Genomic DNA, 19,632 nt, shown 5'->3' on the forward strand with positions numbered 1-19,632 from the left:
AACAATGGCCAATAATAGTAACCAGCCATCTAGATAAGGTCTGAGAAGATGCTGGGAGTTCCTCTCCGAGGACCCCAACAGCACACAAATAATGTCTTCGTCTTGCGAAACTGTCTTGTTCGACTAATGTAATACAATAAAGCGCTTTTAACATCTAACATATGCAATCTCCTCTCTGCCTCAGAAGATGGATTAGGGAAAAAAACTGGCAGTGATAAATCTTGTGCCAAATGAAATCTACTACCTTTGGCAGGAACATATGAACGTATGAAGCTGCCGTATACTGAATCAGACCTTTGGTCCATCAAAGTCAGTATTGTCTTCTCAGACTGGCAGCAGCTCTCCAGGGTCTCAAGCTGAGGTTTTTTTCACACTTATTTGCCTGGACCCTTTTTTGGAGATGCCAGGGATTGAACCTGGGACCTTCTGCTTCCCAAGCAGATGCTCTACCACTGAGCCACCGTCCCTCCCCAAGGAATTCTCTTGCTGGATGAAGAACCACCTTACCCTAAAAAAATTGCAGATAAGGCTGATCCACTCTTAATGCTGCCAATTCACTCACCCTTCTAATGGAAGTCATTGCCACTAAGAACAATGTCTTCCATGATAAAAAAGGCAATGTACACAAATTTAATGGTTCAAATGTGGCATTCATTAAATATGCCAATACCAAAGACAAAGACCATTGCTGAACAATACCAGGTATAGGTGGAAACCTATGTAACAAACCCTTTAAAAAACATTTGGTTCTTTTATTGGCAAAAACAGTGGTACCTTCCACTTCCATATGGCAAGCGGAGATTGCTGCTAGGTGAACCCTAATAGATGACACCGCCAAACCACTCTGTGCTAGAAATAGTAAATACTCTAAAACCATTGATATTGGACAAGTAAATGGGCATAAATTCTTTTCCTTACACCACTTCTCAAAACGGTCCCATGTACTCTCATAAGATCGACAAGTAGAGGGCTTACGGGCCTCTCTTAATACCTGTAGCACCTCCTCCGAAAAAAACCTGTGGCCGAAAGGCCCTCCTGCACTGCTCCTTTGGTTATCAACTCATCTAGTTGTACTAGCAACTCTGGGAACTGATTATCAAATGCAGTGTACCCCTACGAAAGGGTTGAATGGGAGCAAAGAACAAATTTCCTCCCAGGCCTTAACAAAATTAAACAAACGATCCAGAAAACATTGCTCCCTCCCCCCTTGCTCCTTAAGAAGTCAGAGTCTTGGCTGCTGCTGTTACTGCTGCTCCCTCTGCTGGAAGGGGCCTCTTGACCTCGGAGCATTGCGTTTCCTATAGAAAGGAACAGATTGATTATTAAACGGCCGACCAGGGTAGTGGAAGGGTTGCTGGCCAAAAGGACAAGTATATCTGTAAAATGGAGAAGAGAACTGTTGTTGCCTCTGTGTATAGCGATATCCCTGCTGATTTCCACCAGAGTAGACATTTAAAGATCTCGCTGCTTGCTTGCTTTTCTTAATCTCTGACAAGAATTCATCAGTATTCTGTGCAAAGAGAGATGTACGATGGAATGGTAAATCTTCCATCCGTGTTCGAGTTTCCAAAGGGAGAGTGGTTGTATGCAGCCGTGAGTGATGTCTCAGAACAATGCCTGAAGCCATTGACCTTGCTGCAATTTCTGCTGAGTGCTTTCCAGCACTAATCTGTTGTTTCAATAGGCGAATAGCCTCCAAATGAATTACTCTAGCAAGTAATCTGACCTCAAGAAGGAGCATCTCAATGCCTTCCCACAAAAACAATTGGTAGCCTCCCATCATTGTTTCATAATTGACTATTCTAAAGTTTAAAGCAGCTGAGGCATATATCTTCCTTCTTATAAAATCTAAATGTCAACCTTCTCTATCTGACATAGAATTATGCTGACCTGGCTTGTGGTGCATCTGCATGCCCTCAATAATGACAGATGAAGCCACAGGATGCTGCACCAGATACTCTGCATTATCAAGCTTTACCCTGTATAAATGCTCTAGTTTCCTTGGTGTTGCTTGCATTGACCCAGGAGTCTTCCATATCTGCAGTGTCAACTCATCTAAACCCTCCAATATAGAGAATGCTTTTGTGGTTGGTGACTCTGCTGACAAGCGTGCCAGGATTTTATCTTTAGGCCTTGTATCTGAAACTGCTACATTAATCTCTGAGGCACACTCCATGCGCATCATCTATTCATTATACAACTTAAAGTCCTCATTAGCTGGAGAAGAAAATACATCTCCCAGGCTCTCATCAGGTGATGGATTCGAATTAACTTCCAATCTTGAGACGGAAGACTCAAGATCATAATTTCGGTTCTAGTCCTTGGGTACTGGGTAGTTACCCACTGCTGAGAGACTCTCAGTCTCATCTAATGGCCAGGGTTCCATGCTGCCCACTGATCCAACTCTATATAAGTCACTCACTTGAGTATTTCCAACACCACGGGGTCGAGATCTCTCCTGCACAACCAGGACCTCTACAGGGGCTGTCCCTGCAGCAAAGCCAGGATCATGATCTGATAAGGACCCAGGATCCGAAAAGTGTGGAGATGGGGCTCCTGGAACCGACTCCTCCAAAGCCTCATCGGCCAAAGAAGCAGACTTGACAGCCTTATACTTGTGCTTAGTCTTTGACTTCTTTAATTTCTTTAGGAGCGGAGGTTCAGACTGCTCTACCCGTCTCCTCCATCCGTGGCTGTTCATGCCTGCCCTGATTCCCTGCCAACACAGAAGCTGCATGTTTTGGAGGTTTCAACTGTGTTGAAGATGGGACTAAGGGGACTGATCTCACAGAGGCAGAACTTGAGGGCACCTCTATATCAGTACCTGAAGGCTCTTGCCCCTCCTTATCATGGAGTATAGATGAAAACACTCTCTCCCACAGGGCTGCTTTGAGACACGCTGCCCTGTCAGTCTGTGCCTTCAGTGTAAACGCCTGGCAGACGCTACATTTTGGGACATTATGTCCCTCCCCTAAACAGATCAGGCAGAAATCATGATCATCCGAAGTGGGCATCTTAACATCACACTGAATGCATTTTTAAAATACTGGTTTAGAAGCCATTTCTGAAGAGAAATCTGGAAGAAATTGACAACTGAACTAACTCCAACAGCGGTGAAAAAGGAACTGGGGCTTGTGGATCTGCCATTGGGGGGAGTCCGTTAAACGGGGATAGTGCAGACATAGTCTGTTTAAGGGCAGACCGCCAGATATCTGGAAGAATTCTAGGCTTGTCAATCAACCTCCGCAGCAGGCCTGCCTGGTGGCAGTCCCAATGTGGGGATGCACAGCAAGACGGAGGATGAACTGTCATTTCAGCCACTTTGGGTCTCCACTGTGGAGGGAAAGCATAATATTATTAATTAAATTATTAGAACAACCCCGGCCAATAATCTACTATTATTCCAATTTTTCAAATGAGAAACCGAAGCTGTGAAAGAGAAATTTCCTCAGGGCTCCGCAACAAATCTTTTCGGGACTTGAACGGGACGATGCAACTGCTACTTAATAACCTGCTATAACGACAGGAACCGTTCTTGGGAGAGTTGCAAAATCCCTACCGCTTCGGAATCGAGAACAAGCCTGCGCGGCTTCAGCTAGTGCAGGCTGCAGAGTCAGGGAAAGGAGGGTCGGCAAAAGCCATCTTTCAACTTTTCTCCGTCCGGAAGCTTCAGGTCTCAGCGAGCGGACTAAAAGCAGCAGGCGAGAATCGCGTGGACCCAGAGGAGGGCCCGCGCGCAGCGTGCAGCGACTGGCTCCGATCCAAGGGTAATTTCCCGTCAACCACATGTTCGGAAGGAGCTCTTTATAAGGCCGAGACCAAGGCAGGCAGCGGCGCAGCAGCAGCTTCCCGTCGCCTCCACGCCCAGGGGGAAGTTCCAGCCCACCCCGCCGGGCACTCCGCGACCGGGATTAGCGTGCGCAAGAAGACGCGCCCTCCTAGCCACTCGCACAAGCGGAGGTCGCCGGGCGTTGGAGCGGGCGAGTGTCGAAGGTAGGAGCCCTTCGCAGGGCGCAGGGTTTGCAGCCCGGTGGCAAGTCCCGGACTCTGTCGCGCGCTGTCCCTCTCGCTGCCGCAGCAGACATTGGGAGGGGCTCCTTAGAGCACCTGAGCCACAAGCCAGTTCCGCAGCCGAGTCTAAAGGTGTTTCTTGGATCATACATACCGAGTCCTGCTTGTGTCTGCTATGCAGAGGCGAGTTTCAGAGGCACTTGCTTCCAAGTATGGCTGGCCTTGCAGCCATAGAGCCCAACTCGCTGCCAGTTTACTCCCGAGTAACTTCCCGTGACTTTTCAAGAGTTCTGAGTTCCTGTTTGGAGCCGCCTGTGAGTATCAGTGTGCTTTAGCTTCTCTGCGTTGAGAAGCGGGCCCACTTCTGCCGCTGCTTGGGTTAAACTCAAGAGTTCAGTGTTGGCCTGAGTCTTTTTGCCTCGGTCTGGATCGAAGTCTTTCGGCTTCACGGGCTTGTTTGTTCTCAGCTGCCAACTGTGCTGTAGCTGTGTTCATTCTTTTCCTTCTCCTGTTCTCCCTCTTCTGTCATACCACTCACTGCTGTTCGGTGAACTGAGAGACAGCAGTCCTGAATGACTGGCCTGAAGGCTGTCAACACTTGCCACTACTAAAGGGACTTTCAGTGTAATGTACCATATCCCTCAATAGTGTTTGTCATATATATGCTAATACTAACAAGGTAATTATTTGCTGAACTGATGTGGGGGGGAGAGGTGTCTGCTGGACTGACTTTTTGGTTTTGAGGAAAATAAGCAAGCTTTAAAGCTACACAGGTCTCTTCCTTTATTTTGATTAAAGGGTTGCCTGTTGCACTGGGACTTGGGTTCAAAGACTTAAAAAGCTGCATTCTTGCTGTTAAGTTTCTATAGTTATTCAGAATTAACCTTGAACCTAGAATTGGCTGGTTTTTGAGGGCCTTTTAGCATGCTGTAGAACTAGTGTAGTGGTTAAAATGTTAGACTAAGATCTTGGCAATTGAGATTTAAATCCCCACTCATGCCATGGCAGCTTGCTGGGTGACCCTTGACTAGTCACACATGTTCAGCCTAACCCACCTCACAGGGTTGTTGTGAGGATAAAATGTAAGCCACATTGGGTTGCCATAGTGGTGAAAGGTATAAATAAATAAAATAGATGTATAGGGTGCTTTTCCTCACTAACAATCAGTGAATCTCCAGAGGTCTAAGTTAACAGGATTTAATTATTCTCTTTGCTTCTCTTATACCTTAATGTTATTTCCAATGGTGACCCAAAGTAGTCAGTTTGGTGTAGTGGTTAAGTGAGTGGACTCTTATCTGGGAGAACCGGGTTTCATTCCCCACTCCTCCACTTGCAGCTGCTGGAATGGCCTTGGGTCAGCCATGGCTCTCACAAGAATTGTCCTTGAAAGGCCAACTGCTGTGAGAGCCCTCTCAGCCCCACCCGCCTCACAGGGTGTCTGTTGTGGGGGAGGAAGATAAAGGAGATTGTGAGCCATTCTGAGACTCTGAAATTTGGAGTGGAGGGTGGGATATAAATCCAGTATCATCATCTTCTTACATTGTTATTCTCTGTTTTACTTTATCCTCACAACAAATAGGTTAAGCTGAGAGTTTGTGACATATCCAGGGTCACACAATAACCTTCCATGATATGGTGGGATTTGACCCTGTGTTTTAAACTCTAACCATTCTGTCGCACTAGCTGTCTAGTTCAGAAGCTGATATTTCTAGAAAAGTCTGAGCCTTGGCACTCCACATTTTAGGGATTGTTCTTGCTGAAAAGGGAATATCTTTCGCCCTCCTTAGGGGTGGTGAAGCTGAACTAGATAAGAATTAAGTTAAAATGCTATAGAATCACTTACAGGTGGGTGCACATTTTCCCGCTGAAGAGGGAGCCTGTGGAAAGTTTTATTTTTCTTCTTCAACTGAAGAATAAGAATCAAAGCATGACTAGAAGCCTTTCCCAAATCACTTAATGCCCTTCCAGCTTATTTCTCCCCTCCTCCTGCCTTTCCTTAACTATTTTCTCTGCCCAGTGGGATGGAAGCTAGGTGCATTTGAGGGACTTTCCCAAGATTGCAGTGTGGTGGAGGCCTCAGATCTGTACCACATCAGGAAAGGGTTTGAGGGTTTTTTTGTTAAAGCAGGAGTTGAGAGAAGGGCCTTGTTTATGAACTATAGCAGGGTAGCCAAACTGTGGCTCGGGAGCCACATGTGGCTCTTTCATACACATTGTGTGGCTCTCAAAACCCCCACCACCCTATTGACTGACTTGGAGAAAGTATTTCTCTGTTTAAATCACTTCTCGAAGCCAAGCCAGCTGGCAGCTTGGAGAATGCATTTAAAGTTGCTTTCTTTTCCACCCCTTCCTCCCTTCCTTGTCTTGTTGCTCTCAAACATCTGACATTCATATCTGGTGGCTCTCAAAGATTTGATATTTATTCTGTGTGGCTCTTATGGTAAGCAAGTTTGGCCACCCCTGAACTACAGAATGGAAGATGCCAAGGAAAAAGAGAGAACATGTAAAGACCTGTATTTAGTGCAAGAGATGGACCTCTGTGCTGGAGTTGAGGAGGACAGAGGAACAAATTAAGGTGATATGCAGGAAAGAATGGGCCCAGGGGTTGGTGGAAGATTCAGTTGTATTTGGTGGCAGTGGCTTTCTTGGGTGTTGCTTGAATGCTATGCAGAACCCATCCACCCCAATCTTTTGAAGGCTTGAAGATACCTGCCTCTGATTTTTGATAGGATATCACTTATTATAAATCTTTGGGGGGGGGGGGAAGAGGTATTATTCTTCATAATAGTAGCCCTGTTCACAAGTTACCATGAGCTTGCCTACAGTCTGTGCAGTGTATGCTTAGTTTTCTTTATGAGTGTATTGAGTAGTTCTCGTGTTACATTGTGCTGAACACATGCTTCAAAGCCCACCTTTTTTCAGCTACTGGTCTCATTTATAAAGCGGACAGTGTTAGCTCTTTCTTATGAACATGCAAGATGCAATGTAAACATTTCAACATGTGAACAGGGCTACTATTAAAATAACAGGATAATACTAAAATGCAGTAGAAGACACCTTATATACTGATCTGTTCTTCCTGCTGTGGACCTCCTGTCATGTAGCTGTGGGAGGTCAGTGTGGCTCTTTCATTGTAGCATATCCTTGAGGGGATTCTTGGGGATGCTAGATGTGGTTCCAGTCTAAGGGGCAATGCCAAAATTGCAGTAGGTTAGCAGAGTGCTGGGTGGTATTCTGTTGGCTCAGTACTGTGCAGGACCTCCAGCAGATAAGCTTCAGTGCCAATCTCCATAGTTGAGTTTAGGCAAATTTTGATCCAGCTAACTTCCCCATCACTGTCACAGATTCACTATTTCAGAGAAAGATGTACTGCACATTCTCTTGTATGCATAAAACTCTGTTGAACAGCTGTCTTTTGCTTAAACTCAGGGACTTGGTTTTATTGCTTTGTTATACATTTCAATCATTTTCTGTATAGTCTTCTCTGCCTGGAAATGTTTTTAGTTTGTCAGGATTATGGTATTAGTGGTATCTCATCTGCATAACAGATGAGGTTTATTCCACTCTCCTCCAAGAAGTCCAGGGTGGCAGATATGGTTCCCCCCTCCTGATGTTATCTTCCTAACAATCACTTGAGGTAGACTAAGCTAAAAATAATGACTGCTGATCCAAGATTACCCAGTGAACTTTTTTGTGTATGATGAAGTGAGCCCGTAATGGAGAGGGCAGGATACAAATCTAATAAAATAAAATAAAATTGGGGATTCAACATTCTAATTAACTATGCCACACAATGGCAGTTAATGATTTATGGAGGGAATAAAATGCTTATTCTTAGTTTCTGCAGTTTTGGACTTTAATGGAGTAGCAGTATAACAAATGAAATTCCAAGATGAAGGACTTAAAAGTTAATGAAACTCACTTGCAGGCAAGTCTTTTTAGGATTGCACCCTTAAGGATGTCCAGGTACTTCTGAGCAATTTATTTATTCTTGTCTGGAAGATAACTGCATGGGAGAGTTAAGTGAGAGAGGTCAAAGGGGAATGGAAGCGAAGAGCAGGAGCTATGATGAAAGGAAAACATGAGAGCAGAAGATGTCAAGTACACAGATTGGTAGACTGTGTCGTAAATGTATCTTCTGGAGCAATCCTCTGTTTTGGCTTTGTTCTCTGCTGTGCAGGCAGGGGGAGCAAATCTTCATCTGGATGTGCAATCCAATTGAGTACTAGGAATTTGGAAATTCCCAGCCTGATGACTATGCTGACCTAGTCCAGTAAGAGTATCCGGGGGTGGGCAGGAGTCTTGCAGATAGGATTTTAACACTCTCCAAAATCTGACTTCAAATATTGCTTATAGTGGAAACTTCAATTGGGGAAATCCAGCATCTCATCAGCTGTGTCACTGTCCACAAAGTGATACTCCATAAACATACAAATGGAATTTCTGCAGGGTGACAGGGAAAAAGCAACAAATTGCGATTGGGGTACTGCATAAAGTACTCCATAGAGTGTGTTCCTGACACAAAAGGATTCAGAGGAAAAGTCTATTGAGATGGCACTAGGTGTACATGGAACTAATCTTACAAATATTGGGGCTCTTAAAACGCAATTAAATTTTTTAAGGCTGTGTCGAAGAGGTCTATAATAGCTAAGCATGTCCAGTGCTGGTTCCAGGTGTTGGCGGGACCTGTGCTAACAATGCTAAAAGGCCCCTTCTGCCTTCCACCAAGCCCCTGTCATGCTGCCATCTCCACCACCCACTTGCATCTCCTCCACCTGACTACATCCTTCCCTGCTCACTAGCCCAAGTGCAGCCAACTGCACTACATTCACACCCTTTTTCCAAGAGCACAGACTGTCCCATGCATCTGGTCGTGCTGCACTTCTGGCTACCAAATGTGCTGCTGCCAAGTACCAACCACATGTACTTCCCCATCACTTCTGGGAAAGTGGATAGCAGAGAACTTTCAAATGAATGGGTGGGCAAGAGCATGGGTAGGGGATTCAGCAGTGTTGCCTCCCAAAAGTCCCTGGCAGCTGTTCCACCTCAAAATATCTGACCCTTGATCCATCAAAGTCAGTATTATCTACTCAGACTGGCAGTGGCTTTCCAAGGTGTCAGGTGTCTTTTCACATCACATACTTCTAGATCTTTTAACTGGAGATGCTGAGAATTGAACCTGAGACCTTCTGGGTGCCAAGCAGATGCTCTGTTACTGATCTACAGACCCTCCATAAGTCAAATGTGATGCAAGTACTTGCAAATAGTTTGAGAAGAAGAGAAGTGATCCACTTGTGACTCAGAAACACAGTGTGAAAGGGAGAAAATAATGGCTTCTAGGATAGCCCAGTAAATTCTGCAATGTTATATTTACTTTTTAGAATCCAAAAGAAGATGCAATATAATAGGCTACCCAGGCATATGTATAAATAAATATAATATTGGTGAATTGGTGAGTTTATGGGGAGGGGGTGCATGGGAGGGGAGAACACTGCTAAATTTATTTTTGACATCTTCTTTCCACTCTGTTTAGATAAACATGATCTCCCATATCACCTCAGTTTTGTTCCTTCTTGTGGTCTGCAACACCTATGCCGCTAAGCTGAGTCCACACTGCAAACGTCTTGTCACTAAAGATCACCTGAAAAATCTGTCCGATCTGGTGAGTTAATTCAAAGAGTGTGCCAGGACTCTGTGCATGAGTGTTGTACTGCCTAGTCTGGTGGCACTCTTGAGGCCAGCCTACTGCTGTAATTGGGCCAAGGGGCTTGTGATAGTGACAGGGATGCTTGAAGCTCACCTGTAGGGTTGCTGGAACCATACACCGTAACTGTTGGAAGTGAAACTTGTCCTTGTACAGCGATCCGTGGCGAACAAGGATGTCAAGTCATGAAGAAAGCTTTTGCAAGAAGGTTCAAGTAGCAATACTTGACTCGTTTAATTGTTCAGAGTGCTTCATATAAGAATGTTATTGCAGCAAGATATAGTCAGTTGGCTGTAACAGCCTGATATGTGGGGAGGGGGGAGTGGCTTGCCTCAGCCACCAAATGAATCTGTGGCAAATTGCTGTGCCTCAGTTGCTGTGCAGCACCAGCTGTCAAGTGCCTGGAAAATAAATGTATGAATTGGGAGGAGAGGCCATCGCTGGGTGAAACTGGGTTCTTTGCTCCCAGTTGCTGGACCAAGAGCAGCTGTATTCTGCTACCTCTATAAATCTATTCATGAAAGAGTCTGCTTAATTTGCACAATTTTGCTAGCCATGGGATTGCTGAGCAAAGTACATCAGTCTGCCATTCTCTAAGTTCCCCCCAGTGGGTTGTGTGACTTTGCCAGGCATCACACACTCCTTTTTTTCAAGCTGGTCATCCAGGACAATGTTTGCTTTAGTGATTTGCTCAGAGGTAAGCCACTTGCACTGGAGTCATGCTCTTTCCCCAGCAGCACTGGCCGTGGCATGCAACTGGTACTACTGCAACTGTGGCCACCAAGTGAGCTTGCTGCTTTGTACACACTGCATGTACTTTCCCACCAATGCTGGAAGAATGCTGATGGAGCACCCAGAAGCCCTGGGGTTCTGGCAGCTGCCCCACCTCAAGATATCCTGAGGCTGGGCCTGACTATACCTCTTATCACAAGACAAATGTGATGTGAGTAATTGCAAGTAGGTTTGGCCAAGGGGTAATTATACTCTTAAAGGGGACTTGCAGTCCCCTTTCTCTACACTCAGTACTTAGACTAGCCCATCTTATTTATGCATCATTTAGGATAAGTTCAGTGTTAATGTTAGTTCTTATGGTTGGACTTGTCCTGTTATTTTTGCCACATGGACATGATGGAGTCCCTAGTGAAATTTTTTCCTTCATAACTTGTTCCTCCTTAGCGAGAAGTCAAGGGAGATTGTTTGTGTTTAGAGAATTTAGCCTAGGGAGATTCTGGACTCCTCTGAAATTAAGATCTTCCTGTCCTGAATACCCTGTAGCAATTTGGCTACTTTTCTCTGTTCCTGCTGATGTAGGTGGATCCATTGTCTTCCTTCATCCAGAGTTACTAGCCTAGGCAAGAGCTCGAGTGGTGTCTAATTGGACCTTGACCATTCCTTCCTTAACCCCCCTCCTTTCTGAAAGCTATGAGTTTGTAGCTGAATTCCTGAGCATATAAAGTTATCAGAGGAAGTCTAGTCTTCTGTAGGGAGAAGGGAGAATAGCAGTATATGCATAATTCCAGAGAAGTATCTGTGTTAGTCAGTTGCAACAACAAAAAAAAGTTCCATGGCACTTGGAAGTGTATTCCATTTCATGTGAAGAAGAGAGGTCAGACTCAATAAAAGCTCATGGTGAATTGAATTTTGTTTGTCTTAAAGATGCTTCTGGACTTCTGTTTTTTGTTGTAGTATGTGCTTATGACAAACTAGAGGTTCAGCTGCAGGCTGACTGTAATGTAAAATTCTGGTAATGGGTGGAATAGGGTCAGGATGATCCAGAGCTTTAGCATCTTCTGGAAACTTGGCCTTATGATCCAAGAGCTCTTATGATTAATTGGCAGAGAGCCACACTCTGATCCAGCCTATAAAGAATTCTGTACAGTTTAATGAATTGCTACTGATTTGTAATGTGTAGGGAACTGGCTGAATAAACAAAAGGCCAGTTAAATAGGAGCAGTGTAATAAGGCAAAAGTCAGGCTATGGGTCCTCATATTGGAATTAGCAAATAGTCACCAGGTTTTCCACATATCTCTCTTGCATTGGGGTGGGGCGGGGGAGAGCACCCAATACTCACAGGAGGCCTAACTCATCCAGTTTGGTGTTTGGTTTAGTTGGTAAAACAGTCAGTTTGATGTAGTGGTTAAGAGCGGTGGATTCTAATTTGGAGAACTGGGTTTGATTCCTACTCTTCCTCATGAAGCCAGCTTGGTGACCTTGGGCCAGTCACAGTTTTTTTATTTTATTATTTATTTATTTATTACTTTATATTTATATCCCGCCCTCTCCGCAAGCGGACTCAGGGCGGCTTACAATATCATAAAAACAATCAATTTCATAAAACATATAAAACCATAATACATTTATCAAGTTAAAAACTATTACAATATCTCAGTCTAGTCTGGCGGTATTAGGTTCTGACTATGACCACCAGCTTCTGTAGGATGTCCGGTGGCAGCCCATTTTCAGTCAACCAGAAAAGCCTGCCTGAACAGTTCGGTCTTACAGGCCCTGCGGAACGCCGACAAATCCCGCAGGGCCCTTATAGCTTCTGGGAGGGTGTTCCAGAGTTCTGGTGCTGCCACCGAGAAGGCCCTAGATCTTGTTGCGGATAACCTGGCTTCTTTTGGGCCAGGGGCGGACAGCAGATTTTTTGTCCTTGATCGCAGTGCTCTCTGGGGAATATATGGGGAAAGGCGGTCCCGTAGATAGGCAGGTCCCTGACCATAAAGGGCTTTAAAGGTTAATACCAACACCTTGAAGCGAACTCGGAACACAACAGGCAACCAGTGCAGCTCTCTCAGCACTGGCCGAATGTGCTCCCGTCGTGGTAGCCCCATTAACAGCCGTGCCGCAGCGTTCTGCACTAGTTGTAGTCTCCGGGTTAGCGTCAGGGGTAGCCCCATGTAGAGAGCATTACAGTGATCTATTCTTGAGGTGACCGTAGCATGGATTACCGTCGCTAGGTCGCTGCGGTCCAGGTAAGGGGCCAGCTGCCGTGCTTGCCGAAGATGGAAAAAGGCAGATCTAACAGTGGCTGCCACCTGAGCCTCCATTGTAAGGGAGGACTCAAGGAGCACGCCTAAGCTCTTGACCTTGGGGACCGGTATTAGTGGCACCCCGTCAAGGGCCGGCAGCTGGATCTCTCTCCCCGGACCGCCCCGACCCAGGTAGAGAACCTCCGTCTTCGTCGGATTCAGTTTCAGCCGACTCAGTTTGAGCCAGAAGGCCACGGCTTGTAATGCCAGGTCTAGATTTTCCGGGGTACAGTCAGACTGGCCACCCATCATTAGGTAGAGCTGGGTGTCATCCGCATATTGATGGCAACCCAGTCCATACCTCCTGACTATCTGGGCAAGGGGGCGCATATAGATATTAAATAACATCGGGGATAGGACCGCTCCCTGCGGCACCCCGCAACTAAGGGGGTGCCTCTGGGATGCTTCCTCCCCTATCACCACCCTTTGTCCCCGATCTTGGAGAAAGGAAGTCAGCCACTGCAAGGCAGATCCCTGTATCCCCACATCGGTAAGGCGGTCAGTCAGTAGCTGATGGTCAACCGTGTCAAAAGCGGCTGACAGATCTAATAATAACAGCACTGCAGAACCGCCCTGATCCAGATGTCGCATAAGATCATCCATGAGGGCGACCAGAACTGTCTCCGTCCCGTGGCCTGGCCGAAAGCCGGACTGGAATGGATCCAGTGCGGAAGTGTCCTCCAGGAATCCCTGCAGCTGAGTCGCCACCGCCCGCTCTATGACCTTACCCAGGAAGGGAAGGTTTGACACCGGCCGATAGTTCGCCAATGTGGCCGGGTCTGCTGATGGTTTTTTTAAGAGGGGACGGACCACTGCCTCTTTAAGAGGTGTGGGAAAGATCCCTTCAATCAGGGACCTATTGATGATATCCTGTAGTGGTTCACGTAGCCACGTTTGGCTGGCCTTTATAAGCCAAGACGGGCACGGATCTAACCTACAGGTCGTAGGGCGTACAGCTGCAAGGGTCCTGTCGACTTCCTCCAGACTGAGTGGACTGAAAGAATCCAGAATTGAACCAGAAGACGTGCTCGGTGCCCCAAGTTCATCTACTGTATTAATTATGGCGGGTAGGTCGTGTCGGAGTGACGAGACCTTATCTGCGAAATAGCTCGCAAAAGCCTCACAGCCTATTTCCAATTCTCTACTATTTTGTTTGCCCTGCGGCAGTTCTGTTAATGACCGAATTATACTAAACAATTGTGCTGGGCGCGAGGTCGCAGATGCGATTCTGGATGCAAAGTATTCCTTCTTTGCAGTCCGAATAGCCATCTCATAGGCCCTCATAAATGACCTATATGATGTTCTCGTAGCTTCGTCACGAGCGTGACGCCATTGTCTCTCTAGTCGTCTTAATCGTCGTTTCATCGATCGCATCTCCGGGGTATACCACGGGGCGGATCGTGATCGAGGATGAAGAGGACGTCTGGGAGCGATTTCGTCGATGGCCTCGGAGAACCGGTTGTTCCAGGTCTCCACCAGCCCATCCAACGAGTCGCCGGTAGGCCAAGGGTCCCGCATAGCCATCTGAAGCCGCAATGGGTCCATCTGACTACGCGGGCGAGCCCAAATCTGCTCACCGCCTAAACGGGACAGAGGTGGTATTTTCAGAACTCACTCAGCCCCACCTACCTCACAAGGAAGGGAAGGTGATTGTAAGCTGCTCCAAGACTCCTTTGGGTAGTGAAGGGTGGAGTATAAAAGCAACTCTTCTTCAGTGGAGCCATAATATGCTAGAGTTTCACTCCCTTCCTGCATAGTAGGTTACATCAAATCTTATTAAACTCATCATCTCCAGTAATAGAGAACTTTCTGCATGTTATCTTATCATAGAATCATAGAGTTGGAAGGGACCTCCAGGGTCATCTAGTCCAACCCCCTGCACAATGCAGGAAACTCACAAATACCTCCCCCTAAATTCACAGAATACAAATTGCTGTCAGATGGCCATCCAGCCTCTGTTTAAAAATCTCCAAAGAAGGAGAGCCCACCACCTCCTTAGGAAGCCTGTTCCACTGAGGAACTGCTCTGTAGTGAAGTTCTTCCTAATATTGAGCCAGAAACTTGATTTAATTTCAACCCGTTGGTTCTGGTCCTACCTTCTGGGGCCACAGAAAACAATTTCACACCATTCTCTATACGACAGCCCTTCAAGTACTTCACCTCTCAGCAGTATATCACCTCTCAGCAGCCTCCTCTCCAGGCCAAACGTGTCCAACTCCTTCAACCTTTCTTCATAGGACTTGGTCTCCAGACCATCTCACCATCTTTGTTGCCCTTCTCTGGACCTGTTCCAGCTTGTCTATATCCTTCTTAAAATGTGGTGCCCAAAACTGAACCCAATTGTCCAGGTGAGGTCTTACCAGAGCAGAGCAAAGTGATACCATCACTTCACGTGATCTGGATGTTATACTTCTGTTAATACAGCCCAAAATTGCATTTGCCTTTTTAGCCACCATATCACACTGTTGACTTATATTCAGCATATGATCCACTAAGACCCTTAGATTCTTTTCGCACATACTGCTGCCCAGACAAATCTCCATATCCTATAATCGTGCATGGCATTTTTCTTACCTAAATGCAGAACTTTACATTTATCCCTGTTAAAATTCATTTTATTGGTTTCAGCCCAGTTTTCCAGCCTGTCAAGATCATCCTGTATCCTTTTTCTGTCTTCTACTGTATTTGCAACCCCTCCAGATTTAATAAGCATTCCCTCTATTCCTTCATCCAAATCATTTATAAAGATGTTGAACAAAACAGGTCCCAGGACAGATCCTTGAGGCACTCCACTTGTCACTGCTATCCAAGAGGATGAGGAACCATTCACAAACACTCTTTGGGTATGATCTGTCAACCAGTTACAGATATTTTACCAACTTGTCAACAAGGATAGTAGGTGGAACCTTATCAAAAGCCTTACTGAAATCAAGATAAACGATGTCTACAGCATTCCCCTGATCCAGCAAGGTAGTCACTTTCTCAAAAAAAGAGATCAGGTTAGTCTGACATGACTTGTTCTTGAGAAACCCATGCTGGCTCTTAGTAATCACAGCCACCCTTTCTAAATGTTCCAGGACTGTTTGATGATTTGTTCTAAAACTTTTCCAAATATAGACGTCAAGCTGGCGATCAGTAGTTACCTGGGTCCTCCTTTTCCCCCTTCTTGAAGATGGGCACAACATTTGCCAGCCTCCAATCTTCTGGCATCTCAGCTGTTCTCCAAGAATTCTCAAAAATAATGGTCATAGGGTCAGAAATTACATTTGCAAGCTCTTTTAGTACTCTTGGATGCAGTTCATCTAACCCTGAGGACTTGGTTTCATTTAAAGAAACTATGTGTTTCTGTACTACCCCTATGCTGCTCCTAGGTTGGAACTTCATACCCTCATTATATGTTCTTTGGCCATGTTGAGCACTGTTTCCCTGAGAAGCGAAGACTGAGGAAAAGTAGGAATTGAGCAATTCTGCCCTCTCTTCATCAACTGTTACAATTTCACTTTCCTGCCCTTGCAACTGGCCTACCATGTCCTTGATCTTTTTTTTTACTTTGAACATAATAAAAGTACCCTTTTTTGTTGTATTTAGCATCTTTGGCTAGGCTAAGCTCATACTGGGCTTTAGCTTTCCTAACTCTTTCTCTACAAGAACTGGTGATTTGTTTAAATTCATCCTTGGTTATAAGGCCATCCTTCCATTTCCTAAATGAGGTTTTTTTTATTTCTCAAGTCCTTAGAGATCTGTTTATGGAGCCACCTTGGCTTCTTTAGGTTTCTTCCATTTTTTCTTCTCATAGGAATTGTCTGTGATTGTGCTTTCAATATTTCACTTTTATCCAGCATAGTTCTAAATTTGTCAAATTTTGCCTCTCAAGTCCAACCTATATGTTTTTTTCCTCCTGCCAGGCTCTTAATAGCCTCAAAATGGGTGGACAAAACCCCTCCGTCTATAGAGCAATGGCACCTTAAGCTTTGGGATCTATTCCTACTTCACAAATTCACACACACACACACACACACAGACTGTAAATTCCAAAATCACATGGCCACTATTGCCCAGGGTGCCCACTATTTTCATGCCATCAACTGATTCTTCTTTGTTGGTGAGAATCAAATCCAAAATAGCAGATCCCCTTGTTTCTTTCTCCACTTTTTGGAAAAGGAAGTTGTCAGCAAAAATTTATTTAACTCAGCCTGTCATTTATTTGAAGTATTCTTCTTTCTTGTCCTAAGCCATGGTCTTTAACATGGAGAACTGATGAAAACATAACCTGCATTCCCAGCTCCTTCACCTTCTGACCCAGAGCCACATAGTTTCTTTTAATACCCTCAGGGCTGTGACGGGCAGTATCATTTGTTCTCACATGGATCAGCAAGAAAGGATAATAATCCGTGGGCTTGATAAGTCTTCCAGTCTTTTCTGTCACATTCTGGATGTGTGCACCCAGTAGACAGCAGACCTCTTGGGATGACAAGTCCAGTCAGCACATTTTGGGCTCTACCCCTTTGAACAAGGAGTCTCACTGACTAGCCTGCCAGCTCAGGACTGTAGATACCTGGGGCCTTCTACCAGACCCTCTTGGTCTTTCCACTGGAAGTCTTGTGTCCTAACATTTAGCAATGGCTCATCTGTTCCATAGCCAGAGTACACTTCTATGGCAGCTTTCAAGTACTGAAGGATTAGGTTATCAGTCAACTTTTAGCATGCTTGCTGTTATATAAAAATGGGTTGCCATCCTGCCTGCTTTAAAATACCAGAACGTTTTTGACCATACAGCAGACCTGCACCTGCTTGAGATAGCACAGGCTACCTGCCTTGCCAGGAATTGTTGTGCTGCTTCTGGCTCTCCATGCATATAATTTTAATTGAAGAATTCTTCGGTGCTGGGCTTTCTGGTACTTATTTGTGGGTTCTTGTAAAAACTGGTATTTTTCCAGGCCTTCACATTGCTACACTAGGCAGTTTCATTTTTGGAGTATGCATAGCATGCTGTGTATGTCCCACAGAGGCTTCTGTCATCCAGTGAGACCCAGTATCAGCTACACTTTAGAAGATCTAAGGGGGAAATGTGTATGATACCCAAGGTTAGGTGCCTTATAGTATAGGGATACAGTTTGGTCTCTCCCCTTGATTGGAAAGGACTTTTTACTAGCAATTAACCAACAAGGATATTTTTTGCTCTTTTAGGTGAAGGATAGTTGAACGGGATGGGTAAAGAGCCTGGAAACTTTCAGAGCTGCTTCCAGAAAAAGACCATTGTTGTAGAAACTGAATTTCAGTATTCAGCTTAAAACCTGAGATGACATCCTTTGGAATGCAAAATAAAGTAAAAACCAAGTTGAATTTATGCCTGAAGTAACTACAATGAACCATACTTGCTTGGTGCCATTTGACCAACTAGAGCAGGGGTGTGGAACTCATTTGTTACAAGGGCTGGATCTGACATAAATGGGACTTTGTGGGGCCATGCATATCATAAAATGTAATGCCAGGAAGCAGAGATATAAACTTTATAAAGGATACAGACAAACACAATTTAAAATATTATTTTTAACTTAAAATACAAACATGCTTAAAACTTGTGAGGAGGAGTGGGAGCATGGAGCCACGGGGGTGAGTGAAGGATGGAGCTGCGGGGGGTGCAGTGCAGGGGGTGCTTTGGGGGAGGCAGGCAGTGAGCTTGCCTAGGGCGCCATGGGGTGTCGAGCCGCCCCTGACAATCTCCTTTCTTTCCCCACAACAGACACCCTGTGAGGTGGGTGAGGTTGAAAGAGCTCTCTCATAAGCTGCCCTTTCAAGGACAGCTCCTACAAGAGCTATGGCTGATCCAAGGCCATTGCAGCAGGTGCAAGTGGAGGAGTGGGGAATCAAACCCAGTTTTCCTAAACAAGTCCATGCACTTAACCACTACACCAAACTGGCACAAGGATTACAGCAAAAACTAACAATATAAACTAAAAATATAAAATGCTCCGAGCTTTGGAAAACATGAAATGACTGGGCATTGCAAACTTCTCCCCCCACCCTGGGTCTATGCATATTGGCGATGGTTCTCCAGTATAATATCCCCCCTTGACTGTGGGTTCCCAGGTTAGAACACTCACTAGGCACCAGTTCTCAGGTCCATTCAGCAGAAACAAGCTGGTTCAAAGCATCAACCCTTTATTTGCAAGAAGCCAACACCAGGAAAAAAACCGCTTAAACTGGCCATACAAATGCTGGAAAGTGAAACTATTTGAGTGCCACTCCATTGAAATACTTTGCAGCACAAAGTTGCAAGGAAAACATGGAACAAATTTTCCATTAAGGTCTCTGGGCCCAGATAGACTAGCTATCTGAGCATAGAGACCCTAATGGAAAATTCATTCCTCATTTTCTTTGCAGCTTTGCAAGCCCAGAATAGCTTCCTATTGAAGCAGGCAAAGACAGGGCATAAGGAGCTGGGAACTTTGGCAGCCTCTGAGCTTTAAAGGGTGATGACAGGAGGGGGAGAAAAGAGCTGCAGCCCTGAATAAAGCCTTGGGCAAGCTGATTGCATCTCATGGGCCGTAAGTTGACACCCCTGAACTCTAGTGCATAGGGCTGAGCGATTGGCTCTGAAGCACCAAGCATAACATCTTCTTTTGGGTGCTCAGAGGTGATCTGGAAGTTAGGTGACTGTGACTTCAGAAGCTCCCTTTGACAGGGAGCCAGTGTGCTCCATCTCCCAGAAGCAGTGTCTCTGTTCTAGAAAGCTAGCTGAAGGTTCTGTGCATTATCCAGAGACCTGTGCATTTTCACAGAAAAGGTCTCATGGACCCGTTAGAATACACCTACAGGCAGGTTCATAGCCATGGGGGGGGGGGGCAGGGGGGCCCTGGCCCCTCCACCCACCCCCCCTGCCT

General features: G+C 45.5%; 1 protein-coding gene across 1 annotated transcript in view; it reads left to right on the plus strand.

The window, feature by feature from the left end:
- The first annotated feature begins 3,702 nt into the window (after nucleotides 1-3,702).
- CSF1 (colony stimulating factor 1) overlaps nucleotides 3,703-19,632 on the plus strand; it is a 36,500-nt gene continuing 20,570 nt past the window's right edge. The window contains exons 1-2 of the mRNA XM_060231611.1: nucleotides 3,703-3,993; nucleotides 9,545-9,673. Coding sequence (XP_060087594.1) covers nucleotides 9,551-9,673 — 123 coding nt within the window. The 5' untranslated portion in view covers nucleotides 3,703-3,993; nucleotides 9,545-9,550. The remainder of the gene's footprint in view (nucleotides 3,994-9,544; nucleotides 9,674-19,632) is intronic.

The sequence above is a fragment of the Heteronotia binoei genome, chromosome 2, assembly GCF_032191835.1.
Source record: "Heteronotia binoei isolate CCM8104 ecotype False Entrance Well chromosome 2, APGP_CSIRO_Hbin_v1, whole genome shotgun sequence".
NCBI classification, from domain to species: domain Eukaryota; kingdom Metazoa; phylum Chordata; class Lepidosauria; order Squamata; family Gekkonidae; genus Heteronotia; species Heteronotia binoei.